Raw genomic sequence first — 20,767 nt, 5'->3', positions numbered from 1 at the left:
GGAGTTTGGGCGGGGCTTCGTGAAAGGCTACACCAATAGGAATCAAGAAGAATGTGGGTATCTTCTTTTCCAGTCAGTCGGCAAGTGACTCGGTAAAAACTCGGGTAATTTGTAGTTTCCTTTCCTAAGTACAGAATGCATCAATTTAAATCAAAGGACTGTCTGACATTTGGCATCCGTCACTAAAATGAAAACATTTCCATTGATTTTATATCAATCACACATCCATCCCGGCTGCCGTTGTTGAGTGTGACAAAAGCTGTTCGACACGCCGTACGAAGTGCAAACTCCGCTCACCGGTTTCGCGCCTCTCCGGTGTGTAAATGGTGCAGAGCCAGCAAATGAAAAATCGTAATCAAGTGTGGGCTATTTACTTGACCATTTATTAATTTATTCTGATGTATTTTTGTTTTATACGATTATATTTCCACCACAAAATATTTCTGAAGAAAATAAGTTACGTTCTACTCTAATGCTTACCTGGAGTTAAGTTACAGACTCACTTTAAAGTAAGCAAAAGAAATCAATATTTTTTATATAATGCTGGACATTAAAATCTTCTAAGTAGGAAGCAGTGTGTAACATGCAATATTTTTATATTTGTCAAAAACAAAATTTGGTAAATTTTCAAACAACCTTAAAAGTCAGCAGATACATCAACAGAATCCATCACTCAACATTTGCATAGAAATGTAACAAAGACTCAGTTGTGTGTCACAATATTTACTATGTGCAATGTCTTCACAGTTTCAAAGTTTAAAATCCATTGTCTTTTTGTTTGTTTGAACTATTTAATACCCCGCAATTATTATACATAATTGTGCAAAGCAAGACTTTCCAGATTTAGGACAATAGTTTAGAATTTAACACAGTTCTCTTTGTTTATATTATGTTGTCGCTTTCAGTTGTTTGGTTATTCATTCAATCCATATTTTTGAATGAGTTGTTTTTCTCTCTACACATTTTTCCTAATACTGTTAATTAATTTTGTTATAAAACTTGATATATTTGAATAAATAATTTGTAGATATATAGTTAGATGACTTGAAAAGCAAAACCACTTTATACGTTTAGAAACTGGCTTATATTCTCAAACCTAAGCCTTCCTTCTGATTAAAATGGGAATAAAAGCAAAGCAGAGATCTAAATATTTTAAAAGTTCATATAGTCAAAGAATTGTTCTGAGAGTTAGAGTCTCTCGCCATGTACAGTATCTATTACAAAAAAAATAAAAATCCAGTAGGTGGAGCCCTGGGAAATTTTTCTCATCTATTCATCACAGAAATTGGGCCATTTATGTCCTCAGTCTCTCTGAAAATGTAATTTTAAGGTTTTCTGATATCAACACACGCTGCCCTAGATTTTAAAGCTGCTGAGGCTGTGATTGGTCTGTCTTTTACTTTGAAAGGCAAAACATTAAGTATTTTTTTCCTTCATGCAGGAACATCCTTTTGTCTCATGAGAAACAAATACTCGACAATAAATACTTTTTGAGAAACGGCATTTTTACGGCACATTTTAAAAACGTGCAGCATAAATTGTTTTGTATGTGCCTCTTTTTTTTTTTGCCTCAGAGGCATATTTTCTTTTTTAAATGAGCATGTAGTGACAAATGTTTTGTTTCTTAAATCTAAATGTTTCCAAAGGTGTTATTAAAAAAGGGCTTTACTAATTTTGCATGTCAAATATTTATAAAAAATTAGGAAAACTTAAATAAAATCTCTTATAAAGAAGTCTCAACACACAAAAATGAGCACATCCCCAAATGTAAGGCTGGTGGTATTACATGGATGAGGAGGTGGTGCTTGTGCATTACAGCTTTGTCTGCGGGGTGTCTCTTGGGGAGGTCATGCAGAGTTCAGATATTTTTTTTTTCTCCCTCCCCCTTGTCTTCTTTGTTGAAAGGAGACGCTGCAAAATTCAGGCTGAATTACTCTGGCACAAAAAGAGATGTCAGAGTCAATCTTGTCAGAGGCGGTATTTTGGATCAGTGTGGGTCAGAGAAGATCCTGGTAAAGCAGTAAAAATTGACACGTCGCTCTGTGGTGCAGGTGTTGTGAAAACACGACTGAGCAAAGATGGGAAATCCCACAATAATGGCTGTAAACAATGAGTGCTTATTCCATGAAATTACCAACTTTGTGGGACTCATTTGTAGTGTTAACCGAGCATCACAGAACAAAAGGATAAGGTCACACAGATGATCACTTGGAGTAGGTTTTTAATTCGCCTTTGTGAGGATATGTAAATGTGAAAACTGCGATGAAGCATTGAAGCTGCTGTAGTGAGGAGATTCTAAACTGTGATCAAGCAACTACAGATAGTAAGTACTTAAAAATTTTGAAATAAACCCTTTAAGAATCAGATTTTCTGAGTGAAACTGCTCTATTCTGATTAAACCCTTCTTTTTCTTAGAACGCAAGGACAAGTGAAGAAAGTATTCTGACAGAAGTTGGCTTAGAAATGCATTTCATAGTGACAGCTTTCTTATCAAAGTGCTGGCATTTAATACAAATCAGTTGCACTGCAATAAAATAGTCTGACTTTAAAAAAAAAGCCTGTGAATAAAAAGTATTTATTTTTTTTGTTGCAGTCTGTGCATGAACGTCCATCAACATCGTCAATGAAAAATAAACAAAGCAACAAGAAAGAATAAAAAATTCTCCTGAGCCCTTTGAAAATATTGCCTTGAACTTTAGATTTTAACAAATTCCTAATCTGACCCCATAGAGTATTATACATAATTGTGCAAAGCAAGGAAAAAGTATTCTCCAGGGCCTGAAATGTACTTAAATAATTCCAGTAAATTGTAACAAAAACTTAATTCAGTCCTGTTTGCTTTTTAGATCAGTTCGTCTCGCATGTATGCACTTATGTACAGTAGTTTGCAAAATTCATTCCCCTTAAACTTTTCCGCATTTCTTTAATATTACAACCGTAACACAACTTCAATACGTTTATGAAGATTCTATGTGATAGACCAAGAGAAAGATGTGCAAAATGTGAAGGAAATGACACAAAGTTTTCAAATTTTCATCCAAATAAATACCTGAATATTTTGACATTATTTTGTGTTCAGCTCCTTTTCTCCCATAACTGTAAAGAAAATCACGTGTAACTAATTTCCTTAAGAAGTCAACTAATTTGTAAATAAAGTCCCCCTGAGTTAGATTTAATCTACGTATTTATTTAGCCATTGTCAAAAAAGGAGAATGTGCACAGTGTATCAAAATGACAGAGTAAACAAATGGAAAAGGGTGTGCAGGTCATAAAATACCAAAATTGAACTAGTTTTCCTTGCATACAGAAAGTGTACACATTTTATTATCCCCACAATGAAATGATGGTTGTGGCAGACTCATGCTGTGGGGATGTTTTTCTAAAGCAGGGACAGAGAAGCTGATCAGAACTTGGGAAAATGAAGAGATGAATACGAGGCAATCCTGGAAGAAGACCTATGAGAGGCTGTCCTGCAGAAACTACTCTAACCATTCAGCCGGAGCTCCAATGGGCACTAAAGCATAGAATGCAAGCAAGGCTCAGTTAAAGTCCAGACCTACAGTAAATCTAATTGATATCTGATGGAAAGAATCAAAAATAAATGTTCACAAATGGTCTCCAACCCATGAGACTGAGCTAATCAATTCTTCTCTTTTGCAAAAAAGAATTGACAAAGATTCGACTTTCTAAATGGTCAAAGTTGGTAGAAACATAGGCCCTAAAAGAGTTGCAGCCATGAAACATTTTTCTAATAAGCATTGATCTAAAGGGTATGAATACAAACGCAACCCATACTTTTAAGATTGTTGTCTTAAAAAAACATTCGAAAACCATGTCTTATTTCCTTCCTGTTCACAATTATGCCGTTCTTTGTGTCTGTCAGATTAAATCCCGAGAAAATATATTAAAATTTGTGGTCATACCAAGACAAATGTGGACGTTCAAAGGGAATGAATACTTTTGCATGACAATGCATCGACATCATCAGTGGTTAAAGTCTGTGCTCTCTAAATGATCGGGTATGGGCAGTCCACTGAGGACCGTCAAGCATCTATTCCATACATTGAACACCGGGCAGACTGGATGAACAAAGTCAATGTCAAACGTGTACAAGTGCTGCGAGGCCACGGCATCGTAGAAGGAGAGAGACCCCGAATCGTAATCCAGCAGTATCCCAAGGCGCCGCAGGTGGGGCGAAGGCTCGATGGGGATTTCCTTGCTGTTGTGGCGCACCACCCACGAGTTGTTGCAGCGGGAGAGTACCCAGGAGGCCGAGTTCTTGCCAACCCACTCGTGTCTTGGTGCAGACTTGTAAGCAATCCCCACAGCAAACCTGAGTGTGTGAAAAGTGACACATTGAACTTAATGGCTGATTTAAAGTACCGTAGTAAAAAAGAAACCCAGATGAATGCTATAATGTGTGCATCAGATGAGTATATTCCTTCAGTCTTAAGACTTACTTTACACTGGACCAATCAGCAAGACTCATTCCAAGCTCAGTGATCCAAATCAGTGCAAAATGCTCTTACCATGTGCTTCCTCCAATCAGAGCTTCCCAGTAATGGCGGCCGCTGTCTATGTAGACATTCCCAGTAACCCCGTAGCTGCTGTGACTGGAGAAGCGCTCCTGACTGTGGCTCTTTTTAGATGACGTCTCATCTCTCTCCACCGTAAGGTTATCGTGGGATACCCTTAGCTTCCGATGAGCAGACTTTGGGTCCAATTTGAATGGCTGGCCTTAAAAGAAATCCGTTGTTGTTTTATTCACATCTAATTTTTTTTTTTATTCATTATTAAAACACTTAGTATCAGTAAATATTTGCAGCTGACGATGACCTACTGTTGGTTTTGAGTTTCCCCGGGGCGCTACTGCGGCTTCCAGCCTGGTTTATGGCCTTCACTATGAAAATGTAGTTGGTGCCACATTGGAGTCCATGCACGGTGTATTGATTTTGCTTGATGTTTGGGACGATCATCCAACTATCAACAGAGTTACACAGACCTGCAGTCCAGACATACAGAAAGTCACTGACGAGGAACAAGCAGTTAATCACAGGCTTAGTTAGCAGAAATCACAGCAGTAATTCAGTCTGTGGCTGCTTTTTTTTTTTTTTTTTTTGACTCGTCAAGCATAATCTCATTAGCACTCATGTGAGTGTGCTGGAGCACTGGGGCAGGCAAGAAAACATTGTTTGATTGCGCATGTTGCGACCACATTAGGGTGATCAATTCCAGAGGTCTGCTGCTCATTTCCACCCTGGCACAATATCAAGACTACTGTAGCATCGGTCCTGCCTGTCGCCAGACATGTCACATTAAATGTTTCTTTATAGCTTTTTTATTCTTTTTTTATTACTGAAACAAATCTAAAAAAAAATCCCAGGAGATAGGGTTGAAGACAAAAGTTTACATTCACTCATCAAAATAAATCGTGGTCTTTTATCAGTTCAGTTATGCTGGGTTTTTTCTACTTCAGGGATCAACACACAACTTTAATCGTCAAACACAATAGTAAGGCACACATGTTGAATTTACAGTAGATTTTAACCCTCAAAGGGTCAAATTTGCTCATGCAGAGTCAGTTGTATGCAATACACTAATTGTAAAAGACCTATTATTGCTGTACCAACCCTCCAGACCACTCAGGTTTTTATGTATTTACTTACTTACAAATAGCATATAATCAAGGAGGAACTTCCTAAAGGACAATATCAAATCCTTGTGGTCCTGTGGGTTATTGAAGATGTATGCTGTTTGATAATTACTCTCTAGAGAAAGAATCATTTCAATACATCATTAAAAGAAGACCATATTAATCTGATATTAAATGTGACTGACCAGAAGTTGCACCTCTTTGCTTGAAACACACTATTTTATTTGGGTGTAATAGTAAAGTCCTGGGTTCAATGTTTGTTTGTTTTTTTTTTGTTTTTTTTTATGAATTACTTTCCATCACACAGTAAAACTCCAATCAAATGTACATTATGCACTTACTGACAACATTAGACTGGCTGGTGAAGATGGCATACTGAAGCTCATATGATATAACAGAAAACTCATCGTCTGATGTCCAGTGAACCGTGATGGTGTCGTACGAAGCTGTACACAGTTCCTCACGAATTGACGGCGGATTTGGTGCTGCAGAAAAACAAAACAAAACAAAACAAAAAGCCTTTTTTTTATCCAAAGAGACTAATGGATGCGGAGTGGATTTCATTCCGAACACAACATCATCAAAAAAAAAAAGACGAACCAAACAAATGTATCGTAGAAAGCAGTGGAGGATAACCAGCACCATCCATTTGTGTTTTCTTTCAGTCTGACAAGTGTAATTAATCTACACTGGAGTTCCTCCAGCTATTACAACCACAGCCCCCATGCAGTGTTACATTTTCGCTTCACAACAGGGGCTGAGCATAAACAATCAAACCTCTTTCATTCTGCACAAAATAAGGCCACTGCTGCCAAATATAGTGAGCTTTTTATTCTTCTGCCACTTAACATTATAAGTGTTGAAATTAAAACCACCTTATTCATTACAAATGCATAATCCATGATTTAGGCCTGAAGAGTGGATTATTTTCAGTTCAGGAAATCAAGGCGCTAATAGCTGGTACAATAATTTACACACAGTAATCAAGCATAGCAATTAAACATTGACTTTCATAAGTATAACATTACTCACCTGTGAGGTAATCCAAACTTTCTAGCAGTTTCTTTTCCCTCGTGAAGTCCAAAGCAAAAGTATCAAACGCATCGTTCAGGTTAATTTCTGGTAACAGTATCTGAGAGGATGCTGTTGCCATAGAGACTCTGTTATTAATATAAAAAAAAAGAAAAAAAAAAGAAGAAGAGTCATTAATGTGTCATCAAAGAGGTGGAAATGCATCCATTGACTGTATTTAAAATATTTACAGTGCTTTGTAAAAATACAATGAAATGCATTTAGATTATATGTATTATATGTCATTGATGTTTGGTATCTCTTACCTCTCACAGATACTTTTAGCTGTCTGAAGGAAGCGGGCGTGGTCGCTCTCCTTAAGGGTTTGGTCAGCCTGAGTGATGAGGGAGGACGATCTCTCGACGCACTGCTTACAGCCCGCTATCTGTTGAGCGAGCTTCCTCAGCCTCATGGCCTAGGCAGAAAATATGACACAGACATAGATGATTATTGCTAAATAACCAATAAATTCAGCGTGATGTTTAGCTATGCCAGTCACAAAATCCTGGTGGGAAAACATCTGATTTACTGAATGCTTTGGATTTTCTCTTTTTTTGTGTGTGTCAAACTGAGATGTACTTGCAATGGAGGGCATATTTGCGAAGCTTTCCTAACAGCGCTGTCAGAAGCACAACATCCTCCTAACTGGCTTAACAGCCAAGAGCAAATTCACAACCTGTCACGAGGCACAAGGTGAGAAAGGAAAGAGTCCTCGAGAGAAGAGCTTCTCCGAAAGCAGGGCTGATCTTATGCCGACACTGAACAAGGCACAACTCGATACAACTTCTCTAAGGGAGAGGCAATGATTCCCATCTATCACGGAAAGGAATGTAAACAATATTTTAAATAATTGCAGAAGCTCTGACAAAATTGCGAATTCTGTTTGAATTGCCATAACCCCGCAATGTTGGGTAGGATCTGTAGTCGTTTTGGCACCTTCGATAACTATTTGGGAGAAAAACGGCCTCTGGTATTCCACCTCCGTCTCTAGCGGCACTTAATCAGCATGAATCATTACCCATCTCTCTTTTGTTCTGAGTAAAACGCTGATGTGCAGTGAGCACGTTTCCGATGTTGCCAGCAAAAGTCGAACTGCATGTTTTATAAAAAAGTGTAAAACAGTGAAAAAATGCTGACTGGTCTTTCTTTCAAGTTTGACACTGGTATAAATATTTCAGGTAATGAAACTGATATGGTTTTTAACCCAAACTTGTGCTACCCACGCATCATCCCTTTCTCGTCCTCCTTATCTCCAGCTTCTCTGCAGAAACTATGCATTCATTTTCAGTAAGATCTTAACCAAATTTACATTAAGGCATCTTGATAAGTAGCATTAAATGTACTATGTTTACTGTGTAAAGTTGAGGGGAAACATCTTTCTTAGGTTTCTTTACCGTTTCAAAAAAGGCTCACTTGTCTCACTTCAGTAGCGACGCTGAAGTTTTTCCAATAACACAACGCTCATGGTCTCAGGAGGCAAGGTTATCAATGTAAACAAGGTGATGCACATGTACAAAGAACAAGACTACCTTTCCCTCCTTTATCTTTGTTGCTATTATTTGTCTTCGATGCTGTATGATATTAATCAGCAGGTCACACTCCTCCTGTAGCTTGTTTTCTTGCCGTGAGGCATTTACCTGGACAGAAGAGAAGTTTGAGATAAGCAACAGTAAAAAAAAAAAAATAAATAAATAAATAAATAAATAAATAAATAAATAAATAAATAAATAAGTGGTGCTCAGGCTAGCATTTGTTTTGACAAAACGTGATGTGAGCTTCTTCATGAGAAAATCGGAAATCTTTACAGGAACCCTTATGAGGATCACATTCAATAGCATACAAGCAAAAGGACGCTGGAAATCCAATGCGATGATACTTGTTCCCTCTCACCGGAGGCGAGATCATAATAAATAGATTTTGTGAGGGATTTCGCTTCTTGTCCCATGTGTTCCTCATCAATAACTGGTTCAACTTTCATATCTCTCTGTTTGGTGACAGAGAAGTAATAATGTTTGGTAAATCAGCAATAAACAGAAAACTTACAATTTACAAAATGTTATGTGCAAGTTATTATTATTATTATTATTATTATTATTATTATTATTATTATTATTATTATTATTATTATTATTATTATTATTATTATTAGTAGTAGTAGTAGTAGTAGTAGTAGTAGTAGTATTAATTATAATATTACATTCTTTTGCTAATCTTTTAAGCATTAAAATCACGTTTTTCCATTATTTATTCTCCATAACTTTGAAAATAGCAAAATTACATAAAACATTTAAGAAACTATTATTACAAAAATTGTAACATAATAAGTGAGTTTTGATGACATGAACAACTATTATTTTTACATCTGGTAATTCATCATGGAGTATGGAGATTAAGAGTTTTCAGATGCATGGACAAATAAATCTCACCTCCACATTCTGGCAGGTTTGGATAAGTTTCCCCATCAAACTTTCTAATTCACTGGTCCTTTTGATTAAACTGCTGAGGTTGGAGTCCAATGCTTGCTGCAAAACATAATTGAAAAAAAAAATCAGCATTTCATTATACACTTTTATATCATCAAGCCATAAAGAAGCTGAACAAATACTGACGAGCAGGTACAGCATTTATTAACATCGGTATACAGCATGTCAGAGCCCAGACGTAGAGAACAGTGGATGTAACTGGATCTGGCTGTCCACTTTTAGGCTCTGATTAGTGCGAACCCCCACAAAGTCCTCCCTGTGGTGTGCCAAAGATCCCATCACCCAGCCTGCTGGGGCATGGAGCTTAGCAGAACATCTGCCAGTGATTAAAACAACTAAACCCTGGCTGTGTTAATCACTGGCTGAGATCAAAGGCTTAAATTTCAAACTTAGTCTCTTGACTGTAATTGGGTGGCATGATGATGGTGTGGTCTGATGGGATGAAATGTCATCTTATATGCTAAGTGCTATCCCTCTAGAATTAAAACACAGATTTCAAGATGAATTGGGAACAACTTTTTTTTAGCATCTTTAATATGAATCCATTTTAAATGTAATGACAGAAAATAGTTATTAACCTGCAACATTTTTGCACCCCATATTTAATTGGTAAAAACATTTCTATGTGATAAAAGCTAGTAAACAAAACTTTTTAAGAGAATTTAGCTTCTCACATGGATTTGAAGTGATTTTTCCCCATTTTCTTTGACAGAGCTATATTTTTAGATCTATCCACCAATATTCTATGGAACTGAGAGCAGAATTTTGTGATGGCCACCTCAAAATCATGACTTTGTAATCTTTACTCCACTTTGTCTCATAATTTACTGCTACTTAGGGTTGCTATCCATTTTTAAAGCTCACTGTACTCTACATGATGCTGCCACTCCCTGCTTCACAGTTCAGATGATGCTCTCAGGCTTGAAAGCATCCACCCTGTTTTTCCTCCAAATCTCCCTTTCATCAGGCCTCCGGACAAGTCTCCAAAATCAAAGTCAATGTCACTTAGTTCAGTGGCAGTTTACTTTTTATGTTGCTTTTGGAGAAAAGCAGTCAAAAGTATAGCCTTTCAACTCATTTTGAACAGGACCGGTTTCACTGTGAAACTCTCTTAACAGCTTCAGCCAGACTCATTACAAAGTTGCACACGACTCCACACTAAAACATATTCACTCCTGAGAGTTCAGGACTGACCAAAGGAACAGGCCTGAACTCTCTGGTGGCTGGATATTTACCTACTGTTTAAACTTGAATATAATTGTTCAACTAGATGAGCACGACTCCATCGGGCGTTGAATTAGTTTTCAATGACGAAACAGAGAATTGTGTTCTCTTCCTGATATCTTGGCTGACATCTTTTAAAAGAACAGTCCTCTCTCTCTCTTTGTTCTGTCTTTTAAAAATATAGACATTTTTTGATCATCCAAAAACAGGAAAGGTTTAGTCAAAGGTAGCATCAGACAGTGAGAAAAGGTTATAAATCTGTTTTTATACAGCATGTGTAAACTTTGGAACTTGTTTTATTCCATCTTCATTTAGTAACAATACTGGATTGTTAACATGCCAGTTTAGCTTTGAGATTACACATTTCTCTGAATTGTGTACTTATTGATATGCATCATTGGTGGTCATGTGTAAAGCTAATATATAACATTGTCTAATACTGGATTCACCAGCCCAGTACAGTAAGACTAAGCACTAAGTTAGGGAGGGCACTTTACCACCTGGTAAGCTGCCCTGGGACATCAAGGGATATCCACCGGGGCCCGGCGTGGTCCCCACAGCTAACAGCTGGGCTAGCATATCTCTGGGAGCCATAGGAGACTGAAAGAGGAGATTGTGGATCCAGGAGATGAGAGAAGGACGACGAGCAGAAGGTTTTAATAATTATTCTCTCAACAAGACTCAAGGGGATCCCAGTCGACGGAAACCCATCCAACTGGAGCTCACCACTCATATTAAGCTTACAGTCTAGTCCTGAACAATTCTTCATTCAAAATCGTTTAGTACTTTCCTGTGGTTTTTAAATCGCTACACCACCACTGATGCAATGCTTGTGTTTTGTGATCTTCTGTAGCTTTTAAGAAGTAACATTAACAGAAAAATACTTTTGTAGAGTTTCCTTTTATAAGCATTCAATAAAAGATCAACACCACTCTTCCACTCTTTTAGTGGAAGAGTGGTGTTGCACCACCGCATAAAAGCAAAACTGTTCTGGTTTCAAATCCCAGCAGGAGATTTTCTGTGTGAAGTTTTCCACATTCTTCTCCTGCTCACGTGAGTTTTGTCTCCAGTTTTCTACCAAATCTCAAAGAAAAAACATGCGTGTTAGGTTAAGGTGTGCGCATACTGTACAAGAACCAAGCTTAGTGTTATATTTGTTCACGCAATGTAACAAGAACGGGATATTTTATACTCCTCAAGAAACTGAGGTGCAGACCTCTTTGGAAATATTCAGCAAAAGCGAAAGGAAACAAAAAAGTTTGTTTTTCTCTTTTCTAAGTATACTGACTTCAAAGGTCTGCAATTAAACAATGCTAGTCTGACACCACAGACGAAAAACTGCAAAGAAGAGGTGCTACGAGTTACCTGCAATAACTCCCAAACCAGGGCTGCAGGAAAAGAATACCATCTGTCTTTTCTTGCATACCCAGGGGAGAGAGGACATACATCGTCTCTTGAGTAATGTTATGGATTTTAAATTAGAGATTCTAACCTGCATCTTAAGTGTGAGAGTGCGAATAAATGATTGTTTTCTCTGCGAGGTGCATAACCGTTTCTCCTCAGTGACTACTGCAGGTAACCAACAAATGAAGGTTTTCCAAAATTTTAATTTTATTTTTTTTGTCAAAGGACTACAACATATGACATAGAAAAAAATTAGCTGCAATTCCTTTAGAATTAGAGGCTGTAGATTCTAATTTAACACAATTAACTCATGAAAAACAAAGTTAACCTTTCATTTTTATCAAAGTATGTCGCTACTCTGTTTTCTCTATGATCCCCTCTCCTCCATGTCCCCACTAAGTCCTGTTTTGTTTTTTATTATTTAAAATGTAGGAAATATATCTTATTTTTTCCTCCATTGATGTAAAAAGACTGGTTTTGATGGACCGCTCTTGAAGTCTATCTCCATATAATGATTCCCCATGTTAACAGCTGCCTCAGAGTCCCAGTTAGCAGCTATGGCAGCAGAACTAATTTGTCATGGTTAAGAGTACATTTAATGAAAAATGTCTGAAAATCCCCAGGTTCACACTGTAGTTTAAATCTATCCAAGGCAATGAATCTAAGGATTAAACAGAGAACCAGGGCTTTGGGATGCCACACTGAATATAAATAACACACAGGAGAAGGAGCAGTGCTGTTCATTCCTGGTCTCCAGCTCAGTGCTACAGAATGCTACTTAATCATTCATAACTATTCACAGCAAAGGATTTTCGAACAATACCCAGTTCAACAGCAACATTTAAATCACTGTGATATTTGAAACCTGTAAAAGAAACATCAGCCAGACAGAGCATTGCAAATATTTGCTACAATTTTGTCTGATTTAGAAACTAATGACAACTTAAAACATAATTTTAGCCTGCGTCAATTTGACAAAGCCAGTAAAAGAAGCAATTTTCTTACTTAAAAATCAACAAGTAATCGGTGCTCATTTCTATTAGCTGATTTGGCACAAACAATATGTTCTTGCAGCTGCTCATTGAGAAATCTATTAACAAGGGCTCTATCAGAACTATTATATTTTTATGTTTGTAATATTCTTGTTTTATTCTTTGCATCACTACAAAGTTAGCCTTGAAGTTGCAATGAAGTAGCTGAACAAATCCTAAATACTTTCCAGCTGGCAATTTAAATGAATATGTTCAGATTCACTATACATATTTAAAAAAGGAAAACTGTCTTGTCCTGTTCGACATGAAACCATATATATATATATATATATATATATATATATATATATATATATATATATATATATATATATATATATATATATATATATATATATATATACATGAAGCAGCTATCATGAATCTTTTTAATGCTATATTTGTTTAGAGAGTCAGAGGGAGTGACCTATCCGTCCAAATGAATGCAGTGTTGCTGTAAAAATGTGCAAACAATATGTTTGTATTTGAAACTCAAGAGAGGAAATGTACATTCTCCCATGCAAGTTAAAAAAGAATAATTTTAATGAAAGAGCATGGAGAACATATATAAGTGTGAATTAATAAGTCCAATTTTGGTTGTTTAGTAACGATAAAATAGTCTGCCTAATTTTAAATCTAATTTTAAACTTAGATAAATTCAAATTCTACAGCCTAATTTATTTAAAAATATTCATCTTTAACTCGTCTCCAACATCAAATCTGCATGACGGAGATAGCAAAACCATAATAATGTTATCTTCTTTTTGTTGAAAACTCCAAACAGTCAATGATCAGAGTAAGCAGGTAAAATAAAGCTCCGAAGGTTCAAAGCCTGAAGCAAATGGTTTGGAGACCACTTTCATGTTAGGTGTTTCACATTGTGATTTCATAAGGTATGTGCGTCACCGTATACCAAAATAGCAGAGGCTTTATATTACTGCTCTTACAAATATGATTTATTTATACTGAAAAGAGTGTGATGAAAGCCATTTCGGAGGCTGTGTTGCTGGTACAGGCGAGGTGAATTCATAGCTTCAAAACGTAGAGCGTGGAGCACAGCGTGCTGATCAAAGTGGCCTAAAATACAGGCACATGTGTGTGCTTTTAGGAAGTGTTTGATTATCCCAAGTGAGACGCAAATAAAGTTATAAAGAGGAAATGGGAAAATACAAGACAGCAGACAGCATCAGTCATAAAGTGAGTTCATTTCTGGAAACATTTTCATCTGCTGCTTCTCTGAATGTGCCTAAAATATAACTCCTTTGATAACATCAATCTTCCTGGCGAGTGTGAATAACTTTCTCCGAACTGAGAACTCTTTCCTAAAATCATTTAAACTCGAGAGGAAAGAATAGCAGCTTCCTTTTCTACTGGAATGCTTCTGGTTCCACACCTTTGCTTTGGCCAGACGCTCTTCCTTCCTTTTAGAGTCCAAGCGGGTCACTGTCAGGATCAGGAGTTTTATCCTGTGTCAACATTAGGAATTTAGTAAATTGGCTACATATTCTTCCTGTGAGCATTACAGGTTCTGTCAGAAATGCATGTAGGGCAAAGCAGATGCAGACATTGGTTGGACAGAAGACCGTAGACCCAGATGAAGTATGTAACAGATCCAAAACTTCCAAGTTCTGATCAAACAAAGCACTGGAGACACAACAAGAAACCTGATGCAATGCAGCACAACACGTCCAGTGGGGAAAAATAAAAAATAAAAGCCAAAATCCCAATGCCAGAAATCACGGTCTCCATTTTTTTACTGCTGTTATTTTGTGTCTTTTGTGTCTTTTTTATACTGATGCTTAATATTTTCCTGCAGTAGTAGCAGTAGATCATTTCATTTATCTACATTTTTATTTGCTTTATTTGTTTTGGGGATTTTTTGCATGTTAATTTATTTAGTCATTCATTTTCTAATTATTTTTAATTTGGACAGTCTTAGCTGTCATTAGCATTTTATTTGAAGAAGCACAACTTAATTAAGACCAGATTTTTATATATTTATGAAATATCAGGTTTGTGTGAAAGGACTAAAAACAGAAAACCGTTTTGAATCTAAAGTTTCCATTAAACTTCTAAAGTTTATAACTACATTGCATTGCTTTCAATGACTAATGGGTATGAGAATGATTTCATGTATTAATACTCGTATAGTTTAAATATTTTGACATCCTTGACATTGGAAAACCTCCTTGCTATCAACCTCATTTTTAGCTTCCTTCCACATATTCTTATCCAAAACATTAACAATGCTTTTATAGAGCAGAAAAATGTTGGTAAAAAATGTAAATATTGCTAAATCTGCAGGGGGGATTAAATGAATTTGGTCCAAACTGTAACAATGCGATGGAAAGTGTGAAACCACGAGTGCATTGGCAAATCTTAACAAATATTGCAAAAATGCTGAGAACTGATCTCCATTGGGTCACATTTTGCATATGTGGTTTTCTCCAAGTACTCCGGCTTCCTACCACAGTCCACAAGCATCCATGATATTTTATTAAAATTCAAGTTAAGAGAAAATAGACAGTTGTTGATTCTGTGTCTGACTTTGTCACAAACTAGTTGGGAACCTTTCGAGGGTGTACCCAACTTCTCAAACGTTTACTGAATACAATCCAGGCCCTAATTAGAGCATAACAGAGACAGAAAATGGATGGGATCTTGCAAAGAGGTCACAGACGAAGCCCCAAAATGTTCAAGTTCTGCTCGGATATCTGTGGGGTACGCCTCATTATTTGTGATAAAAACACATGAATGAACCACAACCTTTAGAGACAATGCAAACCTTAACATCCCAATACTAGACACCAAACTCCACAAGTTCTGTTTGTATTTCTTACAGGATACAAATTTATTTAGGACTAAACTAGAAGCCTAAATGCTGAAGCTCACCAGTAGTTTTATCATGTTGACTTTATTTTATAATATTTCTCCTTGATTTTTAAAAAGTGCTTTTAATTATAATCTATTTAACTCAATGACTTACATATTTAGGTTTCTATTTTGTTTTTTAAAGTCTTGTTAGTCAACTGCATATCGAGATTACTGTTCTGCATTTCACAGTATTTCATTTATTTCAGTCTTTCATTGCCGTATCAGTGTATCAAATTATTTTAGACTTAAAAAATGTTACATTGATATTTTTTATAAAAGAATTACTGTATACATCAATAATTGTATTATTACTGTTCTCCTTTTTCTTCTGACTATTAGCATATTAACAAAATTATTACACAGTTAATGTATTTTTGTTTCTATTTTCACAGTTTTACTATGTTAAAAATGTTGCATCTTTAAATTAAAAATATCTATTCCAATTTTTTTGCAGTCTGAAAGATTATATTGATCCCTTATCACACATCTGAATGCCATAGTGGGAAAATCTAAAACCTGAAGAAAATGTATTTTGTACATTTGTAAGTAAACACTATATATTGTGCTTTAAATTGTATTTTTCTATATAATTGTTTTTATTTATTTCACAATGAGATATTTTTTATGAGACTGGACAAGTCATGAATTTACTTAAATATCCGCTGAGTAGTTTTGATATGCTGTACACATATATATTGTGTACAGCATATCAAATATATTGGTCAGTTTGTTTTTATTTTTTATACCTCAGTTTAAATCGAATTACTCTTCTTATACATAAACTTGGTTTTCTCACTTATTATTTTAATGTTTGGAAAATGAAGATAAAATAAAATCCTCTAAATAATCCTTCTTATCATGATATTTTTTTATTTACTGCAATTATTCTAAAACCACATAAGCTTTATTGATAAACCTTTGCTTCTTTTTTACTAAATATGCATGGATTTGTATTTCACTCCAATCCCTAATCAGAAAAAGCATCTAAAGCTCTGCATTATGAACTTGTGAAGCAGTAAACCCATCAGTTATTTGATTTGTGTAGTTTAACCAGTGGAGTTGAGAATATTATTGTGGATCTTCCAGTCTCCATCCATAAAACCATTAAAATGCCCCATCTAAGATTCTGTGAAATCATGAGGACAAAGCTCCGGAGTTGGCCCCCCGTTCTCTGCAAGTTGTTTGTTTGGGGTCTCCAAAGATACGTTGGTAACCTACCACAGCCCAAGTTTTTAGGAATATTATTACATTGAAGCTAAGGTGGATTATCGCTGTCGTTCAACCCTGTGGTACATTTGACTGGAAACATAACCAGCATGTTCCCAAACTCTAGTACTTTAAATGCCGAAATAAACTCCAGCCTCCACGTGACCCTGAATCAGACAAAGCGGCTACAGACAACGGATAGATAGTCAGACAGAGGTACCTAAAAGCAAAGAAGGACACAGACAGTTCATCCGAAATCCCACATTCTGGTTCAACATAGACACTCCACAGGCGCCAGGACACAAAGGCAACAAACCACAACACTCTGCAATGCCACATACTACAGTTCCCAAAAGTGCTTCCATTTCGGGGTAGATTGAAGGTGAACTTGTCTCGTTTGTAATGGTTCATTATCAAGGGTTGTATTTTATAGATTAGTACTACACTTTCTGTCATCGGCAGTCATTTTCATATCAGCTGATTTATTGAGTATATTTGTAATTATAATAATATTGGCAGTTCAGCATTTAATGTAGCAATATTTTGAATAATTAATTTAATTAATCTTAGTCTTTTTCTCTATACCTTAAATCATTTCTGAAGCTAATTTTGAACTGTCTTAGTTTTATTTTTTTTTTTTAGTTTGTTGACTGTCCAGTGGGTTCCTAAATTGTCCCTTACAGGAAAAGATTGTTTTTCAATAGAGAAACCTTTAACCATTGTATCCTTCCAGAGGTCTGTCTTTAGTGGTTTTGCTTTTCAGCTAAAGATATTGTGACCTCTTCTTCGACGAATAAAATCAGACTCCAATCCCTGAAGAACTATTCTTGGGACAAGTCCTATTTCAAAATATCTCATACCAGATTTTAAATAATGTCATCCAAAAATATGTGGAGCGTTGCACATAGCTAAAAAACCTGACCGTGACTGGCGCCCCATTGCCGTCAGCCCTGTTGCTGTGTGCCCAAATGTTTGAATTTATTTTGAGGCACGATAAGAAAAAAGTTTTCCAGCTGAATTCCCTCCATATTTTAGAGCTGGCTGTGGTCTGCTGTGTCCTGCATGTGGAATGCCAATGATTTCTGAGCAAGGGTAGAAGTGGAAACAAAGGTAGACTGTGACCTAATAAGAAAAATATTTTGCATAACTTTTACATTAAATACATAAAATAAACTGTTTTTAACATACAGCTGTGACAGAAACAAGAAAATCAAGATCAGCATTAGGTGGAAATAACCCTGATTTGTAATCATGGCTTTCATGCGTCTCAGAATGCTCTCTACTGGTCTTCCTCAATACTTTTGGGTGCAGCTAATTGCTAATCATTAGGCAGAATAATGTGTGTTTGAATTGAAATTCAAGAGAAGCTGAAGTATATGCAGAGATAATGTTTTAAGGAAGAAATGGTTTCCAGAGCTTTACATTTAATTTCCTGTAGTAGTCGACGTCACATTGTGTAAATATTTTTACGAGTCCATAAAATAGTTTTTTTCAATATGATAATCGACGCCCTTATTACACAATACATAAGGATATTTACTGCCCTACCTTTTAAAATATGTTAACTCAGACTGGTATTCCTGTCAATAAAAGTTCAATATTTGAAAGTATAATTTTACTATTTGGAAAATGAGAACAAAATTTGAGTGAAAGTCATTTCTACAATGCACTATATAATTCAACTCAACATGGTTTATTTATGAGGCCCCAATTCACAGCAAATGTCATTTCAAAGTACTTTACAACATAAACAGTTTGAATTCGCATACAGTTATATAGAAGGACACAATGGCTTCTGTTTACTGCAATCATTGCACAACCACATAAATTAAAAATGGAATTTTCTGTGAATAAGTGCAGCACTGTCCCATTGTCACCAATAACATCTTTTAAAGTCTTAACATTATCCCCTATTGTTTGCACGGTTTTAGATTAGCATCTTCCCATGGTTTAAACTGAGTCGATTTAATTTCACTTCAAAGTTTCAGTCTTTTGCCTGTTTACATATAAGCATTGGGATTGACTGGAAAACTCGTATTCCTTAATGCAGCAGTCGCTCTCTTTGATCATTCGAAGTGAAATATTGACACAAAAATGTTGCAATTATGGATTTGATCTCAGCACATAATGATCCAAATAACTCAGCAGCACACGTGTCTGTGCAGTGCCACACAATTTTCTTTATGTGGGAGATTCTGAGACATTTTGAAGCACTTTGATCAGGAGAAAAACTCTATCAGCTGAGCTATTCACAAGCTCAGCTGAGAGCCACCTGGGTCCTGGGCTGCATGCTATACGAAAAGCCTATTTTCCACAGCGGTAGGAATTGCCATTTCCTCCTTCACTTCCGACCTCAAACAGCGGAAGTGGCTGCATGTAATGTGAAGTCCATAGGACGCAGGGATAAATAAAAAGAATAACATCAAAAATTACACCCAGCAAGTAAATACTTAAGTCTGCGAGAAGATTAAATGGAAAGCCTTTATCTTCCTCTTTATCCGTAACGTCATTAATCATTGAGACGATGTTATTAAGCCACATTAGTGCTCACATTAGTTACTGGATGCAATAATGAAAACACAACAGGCTCATAAAACTGAGTACTATACCTCATACATTAACAGCTGCCAAGGTCACATTAGCATGTCTCATTAGTCAATGCCTTAGACCCGTGTTAGCTGTTTCAGGGAATACATCACTTAATCTTCACAGATACTTTTCATCCCTCAGGAAGATCACGTTCAGATTCAAGGAAGATCAATAAAACAAATCCGTCCTGATTGTTTGATTAAAGAAATGACGCTGATCACCTGGTCCGCCTCCTGGTATGATTGATCATTCCCCGCACAGAGAAGGCGGCCAGGAGACTTCTGCATGATGACAGCATGATCAGACAAAGGAGAGAAGTTAACACCAATCCTCTGAGCTAAAAGAAAAACAAAAACATCCCAACAGACCACTTGCATCCAAATTCTGCTGTGACTGGCAAGCGTAGCAACCGGGACAAATGCAGTATGGATTGATTTTATGATAAATAAAAACATCTGTTTGTGACTCATGCATGAACATTGTGAGTGTCGGTGAAGAAAGTGGACATTGTTTTCATGCAGCCGTTCATTTTAAGAAGAAAAAGGGCTGTTTGTTTTTTTTCTTTTTCAGAAAAGAATAGTTTCCTTCATAAAAACTTTGACTATAGATCACGTGATGATCTGAAAACTTCCCAAATCACGGAGCCAAGAATGGGTATGACAGCTGCTATTAATTAAGTTTATCATTCTGTTACTGAAAGGTAGCCAGGCTAGTTTATGGCATTTTCTCAATAATCACATTTTATGCTGAGAAAAACAGATTTTTTTTTTTATTACTATGCTGTTGATATTTGGCAAAATGGATTGACTTTGATTATCCTCTATGCAAACAACTGAGCTATAGTATTTAGTATTTTACTGTGGACGATGCCACTAATATTGGAGCGACAATGTTGGTGTACCATCATGGAGGTTCATCCTGAATCTATTCTTTGGTGTCCAGGCTTTTCAACACAAACCTGTTGTCACCATGACTCTTTATGGCATTTTAGATTATTTTTAAAAGTAATAAGTTAATCCTGCATGAATGTTCCTTCAGCTGACATGTTAAGGTTGAATAAGAAGCTAGCACAACCATCCAGGCTTTGGTAATACTTAATTTATAGCTAGGCATGAGAAAATATTTTTTGTATGTCATGAAATACGGATTTTAAAGGTTAATTTTCTAAATTATAATGAAACTTATATTAATAAGGCTTTATTAAACTGAGAAAATGCAATCTTTTACTGATA

The 20,767-nt window shown here is 36.2% G+C and overlaps 1 protein-coding gene across 7 annotated transcripts in view; it reads right to left on the bottom strand.

Annotated features, from left to right (window-relative positions):
- Positions 1-2,203: 2,203 nt before the first annotated feature.
- mid1 (midline 1) overlaps positions 2,204-20,767 on the bottom strand; it is a 40,453-nt gene continuing 21,889 nt past the window's right edge. For 6 of the 7 annotated variants that reach the window (XM_008400353.2, XM_008400398.3, XM_008400382.3 and 3 more), the window contains exons 3-11: positions 19,757-19,816; positions 9,151-9,246; positions 8,254-8,361; positions 6,991-7,139; positions 6,686-6,813; positions 5,995-6,138; positions 4,841-5,002; positions 4,530-4,737; positions 2,204-4,333 (exon numbers count right to left, since the gene is read on the bottom strand). In XM_008400353.2, coding sequence (XP_008398575.1) covers positions 3,985-4,333; positions 4,530-4,737; positions 4,841-5,002; positions 5,995-6,138; positions 6,686-6,813; positions 6,991-7,139; positions 8,254-8,361; positions 9,151-9,246; positions 19,757-19,816 — 1,404 coding nt within the window. In that variant the 3' untranslated portion in view covers positions 2,204-3,984. The remainder of the gene's footprint in view (positions 4,334-4,529; positions 4,738-4,840; positions 5,003-5,994; positions 6,139-6,685; positions 6,814-6,990; positions 7,140-8,253; positions 8,362-9,150; positions 9,247-19,756; positions 19,817-20,767) is intronic. The other variant, XM_008400407.2, reaches the window with a different exon arrangement.

Source organism: Poecilia reticulata, chromosome 2, assembly GCF_904066995.2.
Source record: "Poecilia reticulata chromosome 2, P_reticulata-male-v2, whole genome shotgun sequence".
Taxonomy (NCBI): domain Eukaryota; kingdom Metazoa; phylum Chordata; class Actinopteri; order Cyprinodontiformes; family Poeciliidae; genus Poecilia; species Poecilia reticulata.
The sequence above is the reverse complement of the archived record's forward strand: the minus strand, read 5'-3'. Positions and strand labels throughout refer to the sequence as shown.